General features: G+C 36.4%; 1 protein-coding gene across 5 annotated transcripts in view; it reads left to right on the forward strand.

The window, feature by feature from the left end:
- LOC120085565 (BEACH domain-containing protein B-like) overlaps positions 1–24,896 on the forward strand; it is a 52,482-nt gene that overhangs the window by 20,600 nt on the left and 6,986 nt on the right. For all 5 annotated transcript variants that reach the window (XM_039041603.1, XM_039041602.1, XM_039041605.1 and 2 more), the window contains exons 10-23: positions 158–613; positions 2,512–2,839; positions 10,329–10,787; positions 10,975–11,133; positions 11,287–11,436; positions 17,775–17,930; positions 18,113–18,154; positions 18,426–18,770; positions 19,962–20,135; positions 22,475–22,635; positions 22,759–23,074; positions 23,210–23,639; positions 23,773–24,106; positions 24,249–24,437. In XM_039041603.1, the coding sequence (XP_038897531.1) occupies positions 158–613; positions 2,512–2,839; positions 10,329–10,787; positions 10,975–11,133; positions 11,287–11,436; positions 17,775–17,930; positions 18,113–18,154; positions 18,426–18,770; positions 19,962–20,135; positions 22,475–22,635; positions 22,759–23,074; positions 23,210–23,639; positions 23,773–24,106; positions 24,249–24,437 (3,699 nt within the window). The remainder of the gene's footprint in view (positions 1–157; positions 614–2,511; positions 2,840–10,328; positions 10,788–10,974; positions 11,134–11,286; positions 11,437–17,774; positions 17,931–18,112; positions 18,155–18,425; positions 18,771–19,961; positions 20,136–22,474; positions 22,636–22,758; positions 23,075–23,209; positions 23,640–23,772; positions 24,107–24,248; positions 24,438–24,896) is intronic.

Consider the following 24,896-nt stretch of genomic DNA (forward strand, 5'->3'; position numbering starts at 1 on the left):
TGTCTTCATAATAGCTTTTGTTGGAAAAGACATTGATTGTATTTCATCAACTTCACTATTTAGCTGGGGATTTCTGATTTGAGGATAAACTACACTCTTTCGCTCTCAATTTCGTTTTAGAAGTTAATACTTGAATGGTGCCCTTAACTACATCTAGATTTGGGAATTTAAACAACATGCAATTTTTGTGTGAAAACGGGAGAGTACAAAAATTTGCAAATAGCTTTTGTTCTCCAGCTTTCATGCTTCAAGAATACAAACTGCAGATTAGGGAGTTATCTGGACAACATGATTTTAGATGGCCTATCCTTGACTGTAAATACAATGTTGCAGCACATTCAGGAGAGTGTTCAGTTGTACCTTTAGCCAATCTCACTCACATACAATCTTGGAATGAATATGTTGTGAAGTTATGCAGAGTACTTTGTTCTTTTCTTCTTGCTCCAGAAGATGTTAAACCTCATCATCCTCAACCATCTTCTATCCGAATCATGACACCAGTTTCATTGGTCTATGGCGATCTTTCAATCAAATGGGTCATGAGGGTACTTGTAGCCGTGTTCCCCTGCATTAGGGCTTGCTCTAATCAAAATGATTTGCCTGCCCACTTGAGGTATATCTCATGGTTGACTCCTCTAACTTTTCTATTACTGTTATGTTTTTTGGATAAGCAACATTCCCATTGATTAAATGAAAAGAGGATACACAAAAGGAAGTGAGGAGGAAAGACCAACCTTAATCACGGAAGTTGGAGAAAAATCTCCCATTTGGTACAAAAGGAAATCTTTGAATGGAAGTCTAACAAGTCTTCCATCCAAAATTGTCTTGTTAGATGGTCTTGAAATCTTTGCACCTCTGAAGTCTTCTACTTTTGAAGTTATGTTAGGAATGTACAACACACCTCTTCTTGGTGGTGTCTTAATCACAAGAATTTTTTTTGTAACAATAGCCTTTTGAAAGATTGAAGGTTACTGAGGGCTTCAATTTAGCAAATAAAATTTATAATACCGATCTAGAATCACTGAAACTTGGAAGTATCAGTAGAAAAACCGAGTCAATCCACATAGAAGTCTAAGGTTAAGTTTTGCACTAGTTAAATCAGTAGAGGTAAATGGGGGGAGGGGGGTTGGTGTGGATAGAGAAAGTAAGGCGTGAAAAATAAAGTACATGAAAGTAAAAGTGCAATAGTGTAAAAGGCGAGAAATGGAAAAACGACTTAGCTTAGGAGTTTGGATTCACTGAATTGTTCGATTGATCATCAAGATGTCTAAAGGTAACTTCTCATTCATGCAAGTGCTTAGCATACTTGTCTAAAAACGCTGTAACTAGTGTCCGAAATCATTAATTAAGAACTTAATTAAACTAGACGTTCATTTAATTGGGCATGATAGGGTTCCATTAGAATTTAACATCCTCATTAGGACTAGGGGTACGCTAAGACAATTAGCCACTTGGATAGCCTAAGTTTACTAACTGATTTTGTTCTTAATCCGATCGATGATGCAATGTTGTAAATTGGACGGTTATAAATAGCCTATTGATTAACACACAAGTATGCTTCGATTTGTGCTACTTTGCGATTAAACCTATAGCTAAATGTCACTGACTACGGGTTAATCTTTAGCCAAGCAAAGAGATTATGCAAGGATGATCAAGCCAAACACAACACAAAGCATACAACTTAAACTAGAATAAGAACCACAAACATTCACAAGAAATTCAGAAATTAACCAAATTGTCACAATCCAAAAAATGGGTTTATCCTAATTCTAAGCTAGCAAACTTACTTTAGCTACTTAATGGTCCTCCAAGGTAAATATTTACAATCAAAATGGCCCAAAACAAGAGCAAATATAGAGGAAAAGGGAATGGGATTGAGGGAGAAGGTTGGAATCGAAATACCTATGACCTAAAAGAAGAAAGAGGGTATTTATACCCAATCTATAGCGTTGCGACGCTACCCCAAATTCCCCTGCGCTTCGCAGCATGGGTCGACGTTGCTTGGCGTTTCTTCTTGAGTTGTTTTCTAGCATTGCATAGTGTTGAGACATTGGTCCCAAGGGTGTTTTTGGTCATTTTCCCTCATCTTTGACTTGACTGCTGAATTAGGGCTCCAAATGGTCTGTTTAAGCTCGATTTTTGCTCTATCGTTCGATTCTACTTTCTTGATGCTTGAAACCTACAAAATTACAAAATAAACACATTTAACTCTATAACGATCCTGGACTAAGTTGAGCGAGATAGCACATTTCGGGTGCTATCACTTTTTCATAATTATGACAAGTGGAAAGCCCTTCTTTGGTTTTTCTTGTGGGCAGGGGTTCCCTCTTCCCTCAGTCCTTGGGTTGTTTCTGTTTTCTTGTTAGTACAAACAGGTCTCTTATCAATTTTTTAAAGACACTTTTGGTTATTTTGACAAAAGTTTACTTGTCTTTGTGTGTATTACATTACACTGTTTTTAATGATCAAGTTTACCACTTTCCCTCACTGCTAGCTTAATTCATTTTGTAGGATCCTTGCCAATGCTTTGCAACACTCCGTCCTTACTGCATTTAGAAAGTTCCTTGTTTCTTCTCCAGTGTCTCTTGAAATTTTTCGAGAAGAGGGGATATGGGATCTTTTCTTCTCCGAGAATTTTTTCTATTTTGGACATGCTTTTGAGGAGTTTTTCTTAGAATGTTGCGTAAACAGTGGTGATGATTTCTTGGAGAAACCTGAAACATATTATGCTACTTGCTCAAAGAGTCCGCTAAAGGTTGACGGGGTTGATATAATTCAAATTGAAGTAATTTCATTTGTAGAGTTTGCTTCAACTTCTTGTGGAAGTGCACATAATTTAGTAAGTTATTTATTATTTCTTCAGTAACTATATTTGATACTTCTATTATGAGTTTAATATTCTTGCTTAACTGGAATATTCGTTCTATTTTTACTGGTTATGTAATTCCATGAGAAGTATGAACAAATATCTTGCCAAAGAAAAGTATACTTCATTGCTTCATTCTTTGTACATATTTTGATTATTTTTCTCTCTTTCACGATAGCTCTTTTATTTTATTTTTTATTATTTTGTTTTTTAATTTTTTAAAATGGTTTTGTGAAACTACAACATGAACATTGCAACCCTTGAATCTACCGATCGAAATTTGAAAAAATATACTCCAACTTCAGTTACAAAAAGTCGATAAAAAAAAAAACAAAAATCTACTCCAACTTATAAGAAATTTTTGTTTCATAAAAAAAAAAAAAAACAAAAAGATTAAGATAATTACTACTGCATGGAAAATTGAAATTACCAAAGCAAAAGGTTTTGATTATAAGAAGAATGTACTTTAGTTTATGATTAAGTGAAAGTAGGAAGACCCTCTAAGAATTTACGTAGCACTTAGGTGCTGTAAATATGTTAATGGTAATCTTTATTGCTCTTTTGATGGCTATTTATTTGGTTGACTTGGTTTTTCGCTCCTGCTTAGGGCATCTGTTGAATCAAGGACATTGTTTAATTATTGTTATTTTAATTATTTTATGTGTAGACCCATATACAAGCATGTAATCCCTCGTTCTCCTAAGATACTTGAGGATAGTTGTTACGACAGTCCAGTGATCTAATCTTGGATTAGATTGATATCTACCAACTATCTCCACTGCATAGCAGATGTCGGGTCTAATACATAATATCGCATACATCAGGTTGCCAACAACCGATGTATAAGGGATTCGTCTCATTTCTGCAACTTCTTGAGGTGTCTTAGGACACTGTTCTTTAGACAAAACAACTCTGTGCCTAAAAGGTAGTAAGTCTCTCTTGGAGTTTTGCATCGAATACTTGACAAGTTTTTGTCAATATATGATGCTTGAGACAAAGCTAGCGATTTGTTCTTATGATCACTAAAGATCTGAATGCCTAGAACAAATTGCACCAAACCCAAATTTTTCATTTGGAATTGTGTCGTCAACCACTGTTTTATGTCAATCAATAGTCCTACATCATTCCCAATGAGTAGGATATCATCTATACATATAACAAAGAAAGCTATTGAACTGTTGATGGTTTTCATGTAAATACAAGGTTCATCAATGTTTTGATCAAAACCATAAGACTTGATTGTAGAATCAAATCTTATGTGCTATAATGTTGACGCTATACACAAGGAAGAACATTGGCAATGAAATAATAAGGAAACATTATCTAAAAGGAACGAGTAATAGCGAAGATGCAGCAACTAAGAAAGTAGGGGTAAGATAAAAGTGAACAAAGTAAAATGGTGGGGTTCTAACTTCTAACTACAAAAAGTTTCTAAGATTTTGCCATCCCCAACTTTGAAATTAGCCAAAGAAAAATTTGAACTTCTCCCCGAGGAAGGATGGCAAAGGCCCTATTTCACTTGAATCCTTAGAAAGACCATCTAGATTCCATGTCTATTCATGTACTAGAAAAGCTAAGCCTTAACAAAGTAAGAAATGTTGCACGACTCAATAGTTGAGTTTATGCTGGCTCAACGATTGAAATATTTTTGTATCCATCAATGTTCCATTGGCTAGCATGAACACTGTTAGGTTCAACAATTGAAATACTTCTTGTTGCTTATCTCTTTGTATGTGTCCGCTTTGTATGGCTAGTATTGAAGATCGTTAACATCTATTCTTTGATTGTATTTTTTTGAAGGCCCATCTTTGAAGTGTCAATCTTATTTGCTATGGTCAATTGCAATTAAAACTATTATCGCAACGATTTGGTTTGAAAGAAATCAGTAAGTTTTTCAAGTCAAGTCTATTCCTTGGTTTGATCCGTTTTAGCTTGCTCGAAGTAAATCCTCCACTTAGTGCTCTCTTTCCTAGTCATTTGCAAGATTTTCTATTCAAGATTCATTTTTAAACTAGAATGTCTTGACTTGGTTTGATCCGTTGGATTAAAGCCTCCTCTTGGGATTTAGGTAGGTCAATGAATCTGGGTTTGGAGAGTAAAGGGTGGGCTACCCTGGTATCGGTGGGGATTCATTCGATAGAGGCTGGAGGAAATGAGGGGGCTGTGGACATTGCAGGGAAAGTTGATAAAGGGAAGAGGAAGAAGATTAGTAGTAAATTGGCTAGGCCATTTAAAAAGTTAGATAGTTCGATCAATTATGGGGGAGAGAGAGCCTCTAAAGAGGTGAAGCTAATCTTGTCTCGATGTCGAAAATTATTTCTTTGAATGTGAGGGGATTGAAAGGGAGGGTTAAGATGAGGCTAGTGAAGGAGGTGCTCTCGCAAGAAAATCCAGTTATTGTTGTTCTTTCTTTTTATGCATTAATAAAAAGGCTTGTTTCCTTTTTTTTTTTTTTTTTTTTTTTTAAAAAAAAAGAAAAATGGCAAAGAAGCTCTTTTTGTTGTGGGAGGATCGAGTATTTGGAAGAGTAAACAAGTGGAATGGGAGGTTCTTGACTCGATTGGTTCGTCAGGTGGGATCTTGGTTATGTGGAGTACTAGATCTTGATTGGCTAGGGAGGTGGTTAGGGGTACTTTTTCCTTATCTATTTCTTTTATGGACAACAGAGGTGAAGAGTTCTGGGTCTTGGGGGTTTATGGCCCATCGAGGTCTGAGGGAGGGATCTTTTCTGGGAAGAGCTAAGGGACTTGTATGGTTATTGTGGATCTAGGTGGTGTGGCAGGAGACTTTAATGTTGTTTACTCTCCTGAGGAATAGGCTTCCGGTGGTAGAATTACCAAATCCATGAGAGCGTTCAATAATTTCATTGGAGAGAGTGGTTTATTTGATCCCACTGATCAATGGAAAATTCACTTGGGCCAACCGTAGGGCAGCTATAAGGATAGATCGGTTTTTACTCTCTGATAACTGGATCAAAAGATTCGGAAGTCCGAGGCATGTAAAGGGACCTAGAATTATGTCGGATCACTGGCCTATCATTTTGTCTTCGGGACCTTAGAATTGGGGTCGAAGTTGTTCCTTCTACTTTGGGAACATGTGGTTGGAACATCCTTCATTTAAGGCCAATATATATTCTTGGTGGAATGCCCCCATCCAAGGAAAATAGGAAGGTTACCGGTTTATGAAATGAGACTAATGCTCAAAATACAACAAGATACTAGCAGAACAAAAACATTAGGATCAAGAGGTGCACCCGAGCATCTCAATTAGGTTGACACCCCATAGCACTCTCATCACTTTCCTGGAGAATGATAAAAGCAAAATACAACTAGGAAACAAAACAAGGCGCAAGCACTGAAGGTCCAATTAATACAAGGTGAAACAAACAAATCGATGAAGCCATTAAGGACTATAGAGTTAACAAGAAGAAGGGTGTTATCCTCAACTCGAATTTTGAAAATGCTTATGACCACGTTGATTGGGACTTTTTGGTCAAAGTGATGGAAAGGAAAAACTTTGGGTACAAATGGAGAATGTGAATATGGGGTTGCATTAGAAATGTGAATTACTCATTCTTATTAATGGAACCCCTGAGGGATCGAGTCAAACTTATAGGGGGTTAAGATAAGGGGACCCTTTTTCCCTTTTTTTGTTCTTAATCGTGGTGGATGTCTTGAGCCCTCTTATTTTGAGGGGGTGGAAGGAAACATCATTGAGCCTTTTAGGGTTGAGTCTGACGAGGTTGCCTTATCTCACCTTCAGTTTGCTGATGACACGATGTTATTCTGTTCTAGTAATGAGGATTCTTTCATGATTCTCAACCATATGGTGGGATTTTTTGAGGACATTTCCGGCTTTAAAATTAAGAAGAGCAAATGTCAGATCTTGGGTGTTAATTGCAATTAGGATAAGCTTGATAGGTGAGTGAGTGTGATTGGTTGCGAGGTTGGGACCCTTCCTATTACCTGGGCCTTCTCTTGGGGGGACAACCTAAGAGCCTTGTCTTTTTGGGACTCCGTTTTTGAGAAGATTCGTAAAAGGTTAGCATCTTAGAACAAAGGTTTCTTCTCTAAAGTGGGTAGACCAACTTTGATTAGATTTGTGCTGAGTGGAATACCTGTGTATTACTTTTCCCTGTTTAGGGCTCTGAGTGCGGTTTGCAAGAGCCTTGAGAAGTTCATGAGAGATTTTCTATGGGAAGGAGTGGATGAAGGGAAAGGCTCTCATATGGTTGGTTAGGAGTTCGTTGGGCGTCTTGTGAATCAGGGTGGGTTAGAGGTTAAGGGTTCGTAACAAAGCTTTGGTGGCTAAGTGGCTTTGGCGTTTTGCTCTTGAGCCCAAATCTTTGTGGCATAGGATCGTCGTGAGTAAGTATGACACTCATCCCTTGGAATGGAGGGCAAAGGGGGTTAAAGGCACACACTGAAATCCTTGGAAAGATATATCTCTTGAGTTCTCTTGTTTTCTAGTTTGGTTCGTTGCATGTGGGGGATGGTAAGGGAACTTTTCTTTGAAAGATCAGTGGGTTGGGGATAGTCCTTTTTATTCTGCATTTCCTCACCTTTATCATCTCTTCTCCCTAAAAAATTGTCCGGTCTTTGATTTTTTGATTTGGTTAGGCAGTTCGGTGGGTTTTTCTTTAGGGTCCTGTCGTCATTTATCAAATAGGGAGACGACGAAGGTTGTCTCTCTTCTTTCTCTATTAGAGGAGTGCAATTTTAGGGAAGGGAGAAGGGACATTTGTGTCCAGAAGCCTAATCCTTCTAAGGGCTTTTCCTGTAAATCTCTCTTTAGGTTTTTGTTGGATCCCTCTCCTGTTAGTGTTTCGGTCTTTGATGTGGTGTGGAGGTTAAAGATACTAAAGAAAATCAAGTTCTTTACTTGGCAAGTGCTGCTTGGTTGTTGGATAGGCTTGCCAGGAAGATGACCTTGTTAATGGGTCCTTTCTGCTGTATTCTTTGTCGGAGGGCAGAGGAAGACCTGGATCACCTCCTTCGAGGCTGTTAGTTTGCAAAGTCTGTGTGGATGTGCTTTCTGCAGGAGTTTGACATTCGTATTGCCAGCCGAAGGGATATTCAGGCTATGATCGAGGAGTTCCTCCTCCATTCGCCTTTCAGAGGGAAAGACCACTTGTTGTGGTTCACTTGGGTGTGCACTATTTTGTGGGATATTTGAAGGGGAGGAACAATAGGGTCTTTAGAGGTTTGGGTAAGGACTCTTGTGAGGTTTGGTCTTTAGTGAGATTTCATGTTTCGCTTTGGGCTTCGGTTTCAAAGCTTTTTTTTTTTTTGTAACTATTCTCTAGGTGATATCTTACTTAGTTGGAAACCCTGTCCTTAGAGGGGTTGTATTTTTGTGGTCTGGTTTTTTTGTATGCCCTTGTATTTTTTCATTCTTTCTCAATGAAAGTTGTTTCTATAAAAAATGGTTTGAACTAGAATGCCTTTGTTTTTCCTGCTTAGTTCTTATGTTTTATGGTCAAAACTGCTCTTTCTCTTCTTTTTGTTTTTGTACTTTGAGTATTAGCCTCATCTCATTAATTTAATGAAAAACTTTGTTTCCTTTTCAAATAAAAAAGAGTTTTCAGTTTGCTCTTTGTCGGACTTTTGTTGGTTGGTGGTCATTTTTGGGTTCCTTTTGGTAGTTTTGTAGTAGCCATTGTTTCTCAGTATTTAAAGAAGGCATGTCGGGTCGAAGTTGTTTGAAAGTTTATCTCTATTTGGGTGTATTTGTTGTTTGTATCTTTTTTTTTCTCCCCGTTTGGGAGTTTAATCTTTTATTTTATTCCTTTTCATTTGTTTCTAAAAATTAAGTTTTGTCTACAAGAACGGTCAGGCATGTTCCTCTTAAAGGCTATTTGTTGTCATCTTGAAGTGGAGCAGGTGTTATCCTTGGTTAACATTCTAACAATTTAACTCCTAGCATTGTAGTTTGAACTGTTCACTTTATGTTCCATAAAATTTTAACATTGCCAATACCACATGACACTGTTGCGGGCTTCTTTTCCACCATATCAACAAAGATGGGGAAGAAACACAGAATCAAAGTGGAACGGTGGATAAACCCTAACCTTTCTTGAGAAACTGTCCTCAACACAAAGGTCTGGGCTGACTTTTAAAGGCAGCAGCTGCCTCATCTTGGCCCTATATATTACCCTTATTACCATGGGCCATGATTCTCCTGTCAACCCAGCTTGGTCCTGTTTTTTTAGTGTATTGGAAACACTCATTTATGTTCTCTAAAATTTCCTTTATTGTAATGTTTGCGGTAATTGTTCATGTTTCTAGGGATTTTGTTTACCCTTAAAGGGGCTTATAGGTATTTACCCATTTGCAGGCATGAAGGCTTTTTATTTGACATTTTATACACCCATTTATATGTTTATTTGACTATTTTCTTCTGAGAGCAAACCTTTTGTGTTCCTGGTTGGTTCCAATCCTTCTATTATTAGCTTTTAATCACTTTGTTTTTTCATTTTTGCCGAGCAATATTTGTATGAATTGAGATGTAAGCCAGATTTAGAGTTCTTTTTTCCTTCTTTCTTTCACTCCCTTTAGGAGTTTCTTTGCTTTGAACATTTGTTGTCTTTTCATTATATCAATGACAAAGCTTGGACCTTGTTAGGGAAATTTAATTTTTAAGAACAAATTTTATAATTATTTTTTGGGTAAAATTTATACCCTGGACTTTGGATGTTATATCATTTTAAACCCTAAACAATTAATTGTCTCAATTTAAATCTTGAACTTTGGGGATTGTATCAATTTAAACCTCAAACTAATAATTGTATTAATTTAAACCCTTAACTTTCGTAATTGTATCAACTTAAAATTTATATCCTTGAACTTTGGGTGTTATATCATTTTAAACCTTAAAATAATAATTGTATCAATTTAAACCCTGAACTTTAGGGATTGTATCAATTTAAACCCCGAACTTTGGGGATTGTATCAATTTAAACGTTGAACTTTCATAATTGTATTAACTTAAACCCTCCATTATGTTTTATTTGGATACACTTAATGAATGTTCAGGGTTTAAATTGATATATTTATGAAAGTTCAGGGTTTAAATTGATATACTTATGAAAGTTCAAAGGTTAAATTGATATAATTATAAGTTTGGGGTTTAAATTGATACAAATTCCAAAGTTCATGGTTTAAATTGATACAATCCCCAAAATTTAAGGTTTAAATTAATATAATTTTTAGTTTAGGGTTTAAATTGATACAATCCCTCATGTTTAGGGGTATAAATTGATATTTGCCTTTTTTTTAATTAAATTTTTTTAACTTCTTCTCTTGCAGCTTAAATATTTTTGGTTTGTATGTGGAGCCATTTAATTTTATTAGATCATATGACTAGTCGGCCTTATAATATTTGTTGCATTATGTTCTGTTACTTATTCATATTCAGCTTCTGCTTTGATGCATTTTATAACTTACAACCCTGTAATTGGCAGCCTGAATTATCTGCTTTATTAGACACCCTTGAACAGTCTGCTTGTAATCCGGACGTTGCCATTGCTCTCTCTAAAAGCTTGCTCCGCATATTACAAATTTCATCTGAGAGAACTGTTGCTTCATTCAAGACACTGAATGCAGTTCCCCGGTTGCTTAAAGTTGCTTGTGTTCAAGCCCAGGAACACAGAAGATCTGGAAATGTTATTTCATCTGAGATTAATTATGTCGAAGACATTCAATCTCGAAGTAATCAGGGAACTGATTCAAGGGAGACAGGTCAAAGTTGTCTTGCATGCTTGGAAACCATCATGGAGGTTTTCACAGAATTTTTCTCAATAGGAGACGAAGCTAAAAATTTGGTTCTGCTTAATTCAACATCAATTGATTGTTTGTTTGATTTATTTTGGGAAGAAAGTTTGAGAAGCCGTGTACTTAAACACACACTTGAGCTCATAAAGGTAGTGTAATATTATTGATTTGTTCGTGTAGCTAAATTCTGTATCGTTTTGGGTTTCTTCGAGAATGTGCTGAAAGTTTATATGTTTTCTATAATTAATTGACATTGGGGTGGGTTAATGTACACTGAAAAGCTTACTTTGCTTGTTTTAACCTTTTTTGTTTACTTTTGGTTGAACTGTTATTCAGATAAAACCAATTTCTGAGGAAGATCAAAAGGCGAAACTGTATATTTGTACGAAATATCTTGAAATGTTTGCTCAAATTAAAGAGCGGGAGAAAAGTTCTACGGATCTCTCTATTGATCTGTTGGTTGGAATCAGAGAGATTCTTCTGAATGATCCTCAGGTATTTCTACCTGCAGTACTTTTCTAAAATACCCCAACATCCTAAGAACTATCTGAAAACGAATGTTGGTTTTTGTTATTTGTAAACTTTCTTTTCCTGTTGACTTGTGCAGTCTTTTTGGTATTCTAAGTGTTGCATTTTGCTTTCCTTCAGTACTACCAAACTCTGTTTCGTGATGGAGAGTGCTTTTTGCATATTGTCTCTTTGTTGAATGGTAATGTTGATGAGGCGGATGGTGAAAGGTTGATTTTGAACGTCCTTCAAACTCTTACTTGTCTGCTAGCTAAAAATGAAGTCTCAAAGGTACTTCTAAAACTTCCCCGTGGGTGTCTAATTCTTTTGATCTTTTGGCATGATCGGAAGCACTCTAATGTGCTGAAAAATAATGACATCGTTATTCACTATTGTTCCATATGAGCTGCATTATCTACTTCATGTTTCTTAGACATATATCTAGAATAATCTTGTTGCTGATCTCCTAGTCTTCTTGGATTCATGTCTCCTTTCTAGTTATATTTCATTGTAATTTGAGTATTAGTCTCTTTTCATCTCATCAATGAAAAGTGTTGTTTCTGTTAAAAAAAAAAAAAAAACTCATTGGACCACATTACTATGAGGCCACGTGGCATGGTTCAGTATCAATGCATTGTCTTAGAACATTAAATTATTTGGTAAATGATTTATTTGTACATGAATTAATAAAAGATTATATAGGGAAATGAAATAAGATGCCCTAATAAGAAGCCACTAGAGACCTATTAACTATTCAAGTTAACTGCTAAGTAGGATTACTCTTGGTCATTGACACCCACAATTACGTATAAGAAAGCTTTAATCAATGCATCCTTGGTAGATTGTTGCCGGTTAATTGAAAGACACTTGAGCTGTAGTAACCATCAAGGTTGGGCTGGCTTTTTCATATCCTTAAAATTAAGGAGCCTAAAGACTGTTTTAAAGAAATGGCATGCAGATTTTGAGGGCAGTCAAAGAAAACAGGAAGAAAGACTTCTTGGAGAAATTAGCAAAAGAGACAACCGGGCAGAATAATCTGATTCCTCTTCAGCGGAGATTGATCTGAGATTAGCCTTAATAGCTGACTTAATGGCTGTTTACCGCAAGGCAGAAATGAACTTAATGTAAAAGAGCAAGCTGAATTGGTTGAAATTGGGAGACGAAAATACTAGTTTTTTCCACCGGTTCTTAGCAGCCAAGAAAAGAAAGAATCTGATCGCGGAATTGATAAATGATCAAGGTATTCCGACCAACTCCTTTCGAGAGATTGAATCCTTATTGATAAATGGATTCACCCAATATGATTTAGATCATTGAACTGACTTATGACTTAAATTTCTTGTTTATGTTTAGCCCAACTGATTGGAATCCCAACCAATGGTCCTAATTATCTAATTAATCAGAATGCAAAGAAATAGGATGAGATAAAGCTTCATTGACATCCAATGGTCCAAGTACCATTATCATCCAAAGAGTCATCTCCTCAATCATTACACTACGCCACCCAGGATGAGATAAAGCTTCATTGACAGATTTAGGGATAGAGGTGGAATCAAGCGATGTAAGAAAAGTATAAGTGGGAGAAGACAACTGGTTATATGAAACAAACGAAGAAATAGGATAAGTACAAATGCGTTTACCTTTTCGAAGGGCAATGGGAAGATCATCACTCGGCCTTGGATCAGATGTCGAAGAAGCCAGTGGTGGAGGACATGGATCTTAAGGTGGCTGTGGAGGACTCCTGGAGTAGACTTGAATAACTGGGGGATCAGAAGGAAGAGAAACAGAGGAAGGTGAAGGAGGGGATGATGGAGAAGAAGAAGTAACCTCGTAGATAAAAAGATCGTCGTCCTCCCTCGGACACGAACTTGACGGTGATGGACTAAAGGGTATATATTCAAAGAATGTAACATCTAGAGATATAAGATATCTGTTCAGAGTAGGACAATAACAATGATAACCCTTTTGAACACATGAATAGCCTAAGAAAATGCATTTCAAAGATTTTCTAATTTAGTACGATTTGGACGAATATCCTGAACAAAACAAACACAACCAAAGATCTTGGGAGCAATGGGAAACAAAGATTTTGTAGGAAAAAGAGTACGATAAGGAATCTCTCCATTTAGGATAGAGGAAGGCATTTGATTAATCAAGAAGTAAGTAGTAGACAACATCAGCCCAAAAATTCTTTGGAACATGCATTTGGAAGGATAAGGCATGGGCTGTTCCAAGGAGGTGTCTATTCTTTCTTTCAGCAACCCCATTTTGAGATGGAGTGTTTGCACAAGAAGATTGATGAATAATGCCATGACCACACAGATAAGGTCCAAGTACGTGAGAGAAATATTCACCAGCATTGTCAGTTTGTAAGGTTTTAGTAGAGACATTAAATTGATTTTCAATCTCAGTATGAAAAGCACAAAAATGAGACAATAACTCAAAACGATTTTTCATTAAATATAACCAAGTTACATGAGAATAATCATCAACAAAGGTAACAAAGTAACGAAAACTTGTTTGAGACACGATAGGACAAGGACCCCAAATATCAGAATGAACTAACTCAAAAGGAGCACTAGTTCGTTTATGAACCCTAGGACTAGAACTAAGACGATGAAATTTTGAAAACTGACACGATTCACAATTCAAAGACGATAAGGAACGAAATTTTGGATGGAAGTTTCTTCAGCACAAATAATGACGGATGACCCAAACGACAATGAACATCAAACGAGGATATTACTCTAGGACAAGCCATAGCTCTCGGTATTTGATTGTTGAAGATGTAAAGACCCCCCGACTCATGTCCTCTACCAATAATCTTCTTCGTCATACGATCCTGAAACAAGCAATAACCAGGAAAAAACGAGACAAAGCAATTAAGGTCACGAGTAAGTTGGCTAATAGAAATTGAATTAAAGGACAAATGAGGCAAATGTAAGACAGAGGACAAAGAGAGTGATGAAGTGAGCGAAATGGTTCCGGATCCAAGGACAGTGGAGGTTAATCCATCTGCCAAGGTGACAGACGGAGATGAGATGGGAGACAGAGGCATAAAAAATAGGTTAGAATTACCTGTCATATGGGTGGTGGCCCTAGAGTCTACAACCCATTTGGTAGATGATGTAAGAAGACATTTTGTATTACCTATCTCGGCAATGGTGGCAACAAGATTAGATGAAGAAGATGCCTACAATGATTCCTGGGAAACTTGAAATTTAGCAAAGTTATCCACAGAGATGGTAATAGATTTTTCAGCCATATCACTGGTGGAAGCTATCTGAGCATGCTGAGATCGTTGATTCTTATACAACAATTTCCGACAATCACGTTTCATATGTCCTAGCTTATGACAATAGTGACATACGATCTTTGAAGAATCTGATTTTCGATTATCATAACTAGGTTTCTGAAAGTTGTTAGCCATCCCTGAAGTGCCACCTTACTCATAAGGGCATTGTTCGGTTGAGAAACATGCGAACTTGACTGAGAACTCTCAATATGAAGAACATGACTGAAGCCTTCCTCTAATGATGGAATTTCAGAGTAAAAAAGAATCTGTGTTTTAGCCATTCCAAACTTAGGGAAAAGTCCATTAAAAAATATCATAACAGCCATCTTTTCTCGCTGAGCTTGTTGAACTTTGACATCAAGACTAAACGGCAATCGTACGAGAAGTTCAACAACTGTTTTTTTAAGTCTTATAAAATAACTTGTAACAGATTCTACTTTCTGTTCCGCCTGGAAGAATTCAATACAGACATCAAACATTCTATGAACATGTTTTTTTCCCGAGTACAGAAATTCTAAGAATTCTAAGAGTTCTTTCACAGAATTACAATGATCTACCAAACCAACAACCTCACTCTCAATAGAATTCTTAATCTGATGATAAAGTCGAGTGGCATCACGAAGCCAAGCCTTTTTCTTTTCATCTTTCGGTGGTTCCTCCGTCACATGATCATCCATATCTGTACTAAGCAAGTAAAACTGAATTGTTCGACGTCAATCATAGTAATTTGATCCATTTAATTTGTGTTCATTTATCTTCGATGCCAAGGGAATTACATTAGAGACGACCATATGCTTCACTTCATCCATTATGAGCTAATAAGTAATTTGTAGACCTCACAAGTAGAAAGAACAAGCCAGAATCGAAATCAAAGGTAAACAAAAGAACAAAACTACTCCAAGCTGAACAAAACAGCAACAAACCCTAAGCACAAACGGGTATTTTATCTAAATAACTCACAACCAAGCAGATTTCGATGAAACCAAACGCACAGAGTGATCAGAAACGACGAGCTAAGAAAAACCCAACCGGTTGAAAGTGGAGACGAAGCTCCACGTGCCGGTGCGTGGCGAAGGAGGACTACTGTTCCGGCGGCGTGTGAGCTCCACGCACGACTGTTTCTAGTGACGGATGGCTGTAGAAGTGATCGGACGGTGGCGACGCTTCTCCTGGGATGGGTGGCGAGACAAACGGCCACTCAAAACTTGATGACTCAACTCAAACCTTGACCTTGTGAGAAGCATAAACCCTAGCGTAGCCGTCGAACAAATATTCTAAACCCTAGATGTCTCTGATACCATGTACTCAGAAGTTTAGAGAGAATGATAATTCTTATTCACTTAATCAGTCTGAAGATACATATATATAGGTAATTAAGAAACCCTAATCTAGGAGATATGAAATTACAATAAAGGACACCTAATTAAATTTACAATATAAATACATATTAATAAATACATATCATTACAAACCCAAAAGGTTCAGTAGCAGAATTTTTGGATCATTCCTCCTCATCATGGTCCATCTTCTTCCGTATAAATTTGAAGGATGATGAGATTCTACATTTTGAAAATCTCCTTGAACTTATTACCGAAAAGAGATTAACAAATAATCAGAACAAGAGAATCTGGTCCATTGAAAATAGGGGAGTCTTCACCGTTAAATCCCTTGTGAAGCACCTATCTCTAGCCTCCTCTTTAGAGAAACAGCTGGAGAAAGCACTGTAGAAAACTAAAAGCCCTCGGCGAGTTAACATCGAACTGCTCCTCTGTGATGCAAAAGAAGTTGCCTAATCACTGTCTTTCTCCACAAATTTGCTCTCTTTGTATGGCAGACACAGAGGAACTGCTGCATCTTTTTTTTGGTTGCTGCTACACGGAACAATGTTGGCTGAAATTGTTTTCTATTTTTAATTTGACGTGGGTCTTTGGAAATGATTTTCGCTCTAACAGTTTGCATATCTTGATGGGCCCTCCTTTGAAGAAGAAGGCTAAATTGTTATGGTTCAACATGGTGAAATCATTTCTGGCTGATCTTTGGTTTGAAAGGAATCAACGAGTCTTCCATGACAAGCGATTGACTTGGTTCGAACACTTTGAGACAGCCCAACTTAACACCTCGTCTTGGTGTACACTATCCAAACATTTTGCAGAATTTTTAATCCAAGAACTGAGCTTGAATTTGCAGGCTTTTATTTCGACAGCTTCGTAGGAGTACTCTGTATCACGGTTTGTAGTATTTTTGGTTGTTTTGTGTATTTCTGGCTGATTAAGTTTTGTGGCTTTGTTTTGTTTGTCATTAATTTTTTCTTTTGGCTGAGTTGTAGTTGATTTCGTCGGATTTTTGGTCATATGTATTGGTTTGATATTTAGGATAATTTGGAAATGATGAGGGTGCTAAGGGAGTGTCAACCTAGTTGATATGCTCGGGTGCATCTCCCGCTCCCTAGTTTTTGTTGCTCGTAGTTTCCTTTTGTATATTGAGCTTGTCTCATCTCATTATTTTAATGGAGAGTCTGTTTCCTTTTTCAAAAAAAGAAAAAAAAAATCAATGCATCTTTGGTATATTGAGAGGTACGGTGGGTGTTTGCATTTGCTTAAGTTGGAGATAGTCTCTAGTTTCATAAGCCAGGGCACTGCTGCACTTAGCATTTTCATTTTTTTTTCATCGAAGTAATGAAAAGGGACTAAAACTCAAAAAGGAAAAAACCCACAAGGGTATGGAAGAAAATAAAAAAAAATTACAAAGAAAAAAAATAGAGTTTCCCCATTCAAACAAATCAAAGTGAATCGGGCATTTCTCATTTTGGAGAGGATGCCATAGTCAGTGTAAGTATTGCTGAGAACGAGGATTTTATACAATCCATGGAAAATGTTTTAAATTTTCCAGAGAATGTGAACATTGAAGTGGATATATTTTTTTTGAACCATGAAGCTATAAGCAATCTGGGGCATGCTGCCTACCAACAAGCCAACGTTTTATTGACCTTGGCGCTTGGCAACTGCTTTCTCATGTCCTTGAATTGTACTCTCTCTATCAAGGCATTCAACTCCTAAAGAGTTTCTAACATAACCTAGCTGGTACATGAAAGAGCCCTTCATTTTAATTAACCTTGGCGCTTGGCAACTGCTTTCTCTCGGTCTCATATAGATGTACATGCTCATGTGCATGCGTCCAGTCCCATGCACACACAGTTGAATGAGAGTTCTGCCTTGAAGGAAATGCTTCTTCATATGAACCAAATTATAATGCCCTTCCTTTCGTTCTCTCATCCTAACATAGCTATTTTCTAGTTTACTTTTGCTATTAATTTGTTGATGTGCTTGTTGTACAGGCTTCATTTAGAGCTTTGGCTGGCAAAGGTTACCAGACAATGCAAACTTTGCTCTTGGACTTCTGTCAGTGCCATCCAAGTGATGCACTCTTAAGTGCCCTGCTTGATATGCTTGTTGATGGAAATTTTGACTTGAAGCTGTGCCCTGTTATACAGGTACCTAATGATGCCCAGATTCTTCTAGAGCTCTTATCATCCAATCATTGTCTGACCTCTTCTATCCCTAGCATTCATTTCTTCAGTTTGATACTTCGGAAGTATCTAATGGAAGTGGCTGTGCACTTGTATGCTTGCAACTATTTAAAGATAATATTCTTTTTACTGCCGTTTTGATGCAGAATGAAGACGTGATCATTCTTTATCTGAGTGTTCTGCAGAAGGTTAGAAATTCTCTTTTTTTGTTGTTTTTTTTGTGGGGGGATGGGGGGGAGATGCCTCTACCCTGGCCCTTAGGTTGTTCTTGTTATCTTCTGACATGTATTCCTCTTGTTTCTTATTTGTCATAAAAAAAGAAAGTTTCCTCTCGTTTCTTATAAAAAAAAAGGAAAAAAGAAAAAAGAAACTCATTTATCTTGTAACTTGATATTCTTTCTCCATCTTCCACTCTTATGTTTTAATTGGAATGTTTCATTTCTATGTTGCATTGCTCAGAGCAGTGAGCCACTGCAGCATCAAGGGCTTAATATGTTTCAACAGCTTCTTCGGGATTCTATATCCAATCGAGCTTCTTGTGTGAGAGCAGGAATGCTGACTTTTCTTCTGGATTGGTTTGGTCAAGATAACAATGACGATGTCATTGTGAAAATTGCTCAGTTAATTCAAGTAATAGGTGGGCATAGTGTATCCGGGAAGGATATCCGCAAAATTTTTGCTTTGTTGAGGAGTGAGAAAGTTGGGAAACAGAAACGTTATTGTTCATTGTTGATGGCCAGTATTTTGTCAATGCTAACTGAGAAGGGACCGACTGCTTTTTTTGATCTGAGTGGGAACAATTCTGTAAGTCCTTGACTATGAGCTGTTGTTAAAGAACTATCTTGGGTTGCGTTTACCTTCAGAGAAGATTTGTTTGGAAGTGTTTAGAATGAGTTGAAAGAGAAAAAAAAGGGCATATATATAATACAATATTAATTTAGGTTTTTTTTTTTTTTTTTTTTTTTATATATATATAATTATTAACTGATTCCTGAAATCCCATCAATGCTACCAAGCTATGGACATTTGTGAATATTCAAATTGAAGTTAATTTATACTTTGGAAGCGTGCACTTAGGGAGTTAAATTAGGACAAATTTAATCATTTAATTTATTTGAAACACGCCTCTTCACATCTACATTAGGATATTGTTTAATGAAATGCAAAATACAGTCTCTTAAAATCCCATAGCATTATTGTAGGTTCAAAATGAGTTCATTCATACAAATCATTACATTTTATCAATTCATTCAAAATGAGGTAGAAGATAAATGTAATGATTTGTATGGATGAAATTATGAAAAATGATTATTTTTGTGAGGTTTGTATGCTTAATAAGGAAGATTGATGGCTGTTCAGAGAACATTTTTCTGTTTTAATTTTCATTTTTTTTAAAATTATGATTAAATGATCAATTAAGAATAAGATTATTGTACATCACATCACTGTTACATTGAAATGAAAACAATTTTTTTTTTTTGAAATAGAAACAAATTCTTTTTTGGGCTATTTTCAAATATAGGAAAATGAACAAAAATATTTACAAATGATAGCAAAATTTCACCGTCTATCTGCGATAGACTACTATCTCTGTCTATCATGACAAATATAGACATAGATAGTAGTCTATCGCGATCTATCGCAGCGATGGACTACGATATTTTGCTATTATTTGTAAATATTTTTAGCAACTTTGTCATTTAAAATAATTTTCCTTCTTTTTTGAAAAGGAAAAACAGTTATCCAAAGGTATATTTACAGAATATTTGTTCTGAAAGATGAAAAATTATTTTCAAGACTGTTTACAAACAACCTCGTGGATTTATATCTGTCTTAGTTATGGGAATAGTTGCAAACTTGAAAGTTATCTTTCTAATTGCGTAGTTTAACATGTAACAGGTCGATGGCCTTTTTCTATGGTTTATATTTATTCTTAAAGCCTTTGGACTTGATGTTTTACCCCTTTCTGATACTACTAATTTTCTTCATATGTAGGGGATCTTAATTAAAACACCGGTTCAGTGGCCTCTCAATAAAGGATTTTCCTTTTCATGTTGGCTTCGGGTAGAAAACTTCCCAATACATGGAACAATGGGTCTATTCAACTTCCTTACAGAAAATGGAAGAGGCTGCTTGGCTGTGCTTGCAAAGAACAAGATTATTTATGAGGTTCCTCATATGTTTTAGAAAGTTCTTTCTTATTTCAATATACTTACGTCTTTTCTATATTCCTTTACTCATTATTTATTGGACCATCTACCTCACTAAGAAGCACTAATATGGATTAAAGACACAAATACGAAATGGCACGAACATGGTGAACATCACTTTTTTAAAAATCTAAAACATTGACACGATAAGGACACATTTTTTTTTTAATATATATCATTTTTATACAAGAAAGATATCGTTAGAAAGAAATTCAAAATTAGAAGTTTATGCATTTGCATGCTTAAGAAAATGAGTGATGTATTTTGATCTCCAAATTTATCCAAAGTCAAGTCTTCAATACGTGTCTAACCAATTCAATACGTGTCTAACCAATGTTGAACCTGGATTGACTTTGAACACATCCATTGTGCTAACAAGTATCCAATATGTGTTCAACAAATGTTGGATGTCAGCCACGAACACACTAGTCAAATTAAAGCATCCGTGCTTTTTAGTCGAGCAGCAAAAATAAGGAGTACTACTCCTGTTCCTCTTCCTGAGCTTATTGCTATTAAGTTGAGTTTCTTCCCAACCTCCACTACTTTTTGACCAATTCTTCATTTATTCCCAATCTCAATGGAGCCTATCTTCTAATTCTCCATAGTAAGAGTGTATTTCTTATCTTTGTTAAAATTCACTGTTGATTTTTTTTTTCCTTTTTTAAATTATATTTTTTAATTATTATTATTTTCTTTTCTGTTGGGGGTTGGGGTGCTAGAAAACGATAACAATATTAGAAAAGGGGCAAAATGAGGGTCACAAAAGAACAGTCTGGGGTGGGGACAGAGAGAATCCCACCCAAAAACTGACGAATGAGTCTTCCAATTGCTTAGGATGAGAAGAAGACTTACATTATAACAAAAACTTAGGTTGGTTTGGAACCCACAAAAAAAAAAAAAGTATGTCACACCATTACAAAAGGAACCAAAAGGGTAGTAATTCACAGTTAAGTATATGTGGTAGTAGTGTTCTCATGCACGGATGGGAAGAGAGAATCCGAGCTGCACATCCCCACTAAATTTTAGTCGTCTTTAAAGTGCCACCATTTGAGGGCTTCCAAGAGCCAACTATCCAGCTCATTAGGATAAAAAATGTTTAAGCCAAAAGTTCTGAAGAGTTGCTCCCATCCCCTTCTAGCAAGGTTACAAGTAAGGAAGAGGTTTGCTTCTAGAGCCCTCTTTGGGGCAGGGTTTATATTCAAATCTGCATTCCCCATAAGGTGGATGATTGGCTGTAAGAATCTTTGATAGGGTGGCAGCTGAAAAACAAAGCTGGAAGTACTTGGTGGTTTGCTTATATATGGAGCCCTGGTTGGAAAGGAATAGGAAAATTTTTCAAGGTAAGTCTTCCTCTTTTGAGTTATTTTGGGATTGCTTTAAGTTAAACACTTCTTGGTGGTGTTACAACTACAGTAAATTCTTTTGTAGTATTCCTTATGCTTGACTTTTCTGGATTGGCAAGCTCTTTGTAAGTAGTTCCTTGGGTGGGAGTCTCTCATCGATTGTTTTGAGGCCTTTTTGGGTAATATTTTTGTTGTCTCTTATAAAAAAAAGGGAGGGGGTTGGGGTGGGGAGAGAGAGAAAGAGAAAAAAAAAAAATAAAAGGATACAAGGAAGGAAGAGGTTGCTGGATTCCTTTCCTTTGAGTCATAACAAGCATGCCAAAGGAGCCATGCAAATATTTCTAAACTTCCTTTGCATTCTCTCATGAATATTAAGACTATAATGGGCGAGACTGAAAAGAAGATTTTAACTTTCTTCGGGATACTAAACTTCCAAATCAACTTAATCAACGGGGTTTTAAGCTTATGACTTATTTCGATGAGTTTATGGAAGGGCGAATATGCAGAAACTCCAGAACTTTCCAGGGACCAATAAAGCTCTATCAATTTCATCCTCCGATCTAATAGTGTCAATCATTGAAACATAAGGCCCAACCAACTGTCAAATTCTCTGTCCCTAATTCCCCTTCTAAAACCAAGGTCCTGATAATCACAGTGCCTTGCTCTGGATTTTGACTACTTAATCAGTCCTTTTTCCTATTTCTCTTATCATTATCATTGAGAATCAGCGTCTTGCAAAGCTTTGTATAGATTCTCGTTTGAATTGTTCTCCAGTCACATGCACACCCTATTAATTGTGGTACATTTTTATTAGTGAACTTCCATTTCTCTCTCTCTCTGTCTCTAGTAAAAGAAAGTAAAGCTTTTATTTCTAATTTTTTTTCTTTTAATGAAGTATATATTACAGGTTTGCTTCCAGTTGAAATTGACTAATGATATTCCCTTCCCTTTTCAGTCTATCAATCTGAGGAGACAGAGTGTCAGGCTACATGTTAATGTATCCAGAAAGAAGTGGCATTTTCTTTGTATAACCCATAGTATTGGAAGAGCATTTTCTGGGGGTAGCTTGTTGCGGTGTTATGTGGATGGTGATCTTGTTTCCTCTGAGAGATGCAGGTTCTAGACGTTCATTCCTGCAGTTAACGTTCCATGTTTTCTTGTAATTTTGGAAAATATTTTGTAGGTTGTCATCATTCGCCTCAGAGAAGGTACACTGATTATAGTGGTTTCCTGTTACAGATATGCTAAAGTTAATGAACCACTAACAAATTGCACGGTGGGAGCAAAGTTCAATGTGTCTCTGAGTGAAGAAGTTGATACTAAGGAATCTGTTGAAGCTGCATTTCCTTTTCTTGGTCAGATAGGTCCTGTTTATTTGTTTAGTGATGCTATTTCTTCTGAGCAAGTGCAGGGTATTCATTCTCTTGGACCAAGCTATATGTATTCATTTCTTGACAATGACATTGCTACTTTCTCTGAGAATCAATTGCCTAGAGGAATTCTCAATGCTAAAGAGAGTTTGGCATCAAAAATTATCTTCGGCCTTAATGCACAGGTTTCTCTTCTTGCTTAAGGAGAGAGAATTATCTGTTTGAGGGATGCCCCCCCACCCACCCACCCAACCCACCCACACACTCAAATGAGAAGAAGCGAGAGAGTGGTGTTCTAATAGTTTGGTTTACCCTTTCAGGCAAGCAGTGGAAAATCATTATTTAATGTTTCACCAACATTAGATCTCATTTTGGAAAAGAACTCTTTTGAAGCTACTGCTATGGTTGGCACAGAGTTATGTTCAAGACGCTTACTACAGAAGATTATCTACTGTGTTGGGGGTGTCACTGTACTTTTTCCTCTAATTTCTCAGTCTGACAGATATGAAAGTGAAAGTGAAAGTAATGGTCAGAATGTGGATGTAATTGGTACGAAAGAGTGTCTAACAGCTGAAGTTATTGAACTTATTGCTTCTGTCCTTGATGAGAATTTACCAAATCAACACCAGATGCATCTCCTTTCTGGATTCTCCATTCTGGGATTTTTGCTGCAATCGGTCAATCCCCTACAACTTAATATGGAAACTCTTGCAGCCTTGAAACATCTTTTCAATGTCATTGCGAACTGTGGTATACAATTGATGTGTTTTCTTGTTCTTATTTTAACTTCTTCTTGCTTCGCTAGTTTGCTAGTTTTTATTTTAACAGATTCTTCTATTGGTACTAACTACATGACTTTATGGTTTTTCTTCTATTTGTTTAGGATTTTCTGAGCTTCTCATTCAAGATGCTATATCTAGCATATTTCTTAATCTCTCAATCTGGATCTATTCTGCTTATGAGGTGCAGCGTGAATTATACTTGTTTCTCATTCAGCAGTTTGATAATGATCCCAGACTGCTGAAGAATCTTTGCCGCCTTCCACTTATTCTTGATATGATTTGTAAGTTTTACTGTGACAAAGCTAACTGTAAATTTGCTTCTGGAAGCAAAACTTCTCTGCATCCACCTGTTGGCGTTCTTGGAGAAAGACCTACTAAGGATGAAATAAGGAAAATTCGTCTTCTTTTACTAAGCCTTGGGGAGATGAGCATTCGGTACAATTATAATGCCTTACTTTAAGAGTTATGCAATTTTTCTTAAAATTTTTGCATTAAGTTCTCTTTATTGTTTCAATGATACGTTCTCATGGAAGATTATGTAACTTCTTTTACACATCACTATTACTCTTCTTTGCAGGCAAAATATTGTAGCAGCTGATATAAAAGCTCTTATTGCTTTTTTTGAAAGAAACCAGGATGTGACATGCATCGAGGATGTTTTACATATGGTTATAAGGGCTATAGCTCAAAAGAAAGTTCTTGCTTCTTTCCACGACCAAGTTAGTTTCATCGGTGGCTATCCAATTTTTGTCAATCTTCTACAGAGGTATTATTGCTCCAATATTAAATTCAATAGACATATTCTATTTTTGAGTTGCAGATTTTGTTTTATTTTATTCTTTTTGGGACAAGATATGAACTTTTCATCAATTCATGAAAAGAAGAAAAATGCTGGGAAGTAGAGACTTTCAAAAGAATGAAAGGGAAAGAAAAATTTAGAAAACTAACCTAAGGAACCAGGAAGAGTGAATAATGATCAAATGAAGAATATATATATATATTTTGAAATGGAAACAAGCCTATGATCAAATGAGCTGGAAAGTGAGCGTTTTTTTTTCTTCTTTCCTCAATGTTTGTTGCCTTGAAACATATGAGATTAAGACATAGGCTCTTCTTTCATAAGTTTCATATGGGCTTTCAAATGTTTTTGCTATTGTTCTTTGGAAGAGTCTTCACTGCCCTTCTAATTTCCAGTGGTTTGCGAGGCTTCTGTCATATCTTCAGC

This window comes from Benincasa hispida, chromosome 9 (assembly GCF_009727055.1).
Source record: "Benincasa hispida cultivar B227 chromosome 9, ASM972705v1, whole genome shotgun sequence".
NCBI classification, from domain to species: domain Eukaryota; kingdom Viridiplantae; phylum Streptophyta; class Magnoliopsida; order Cucurbitales; family Cucurbitaceae; genus Benincasa; species Benincasa hispida.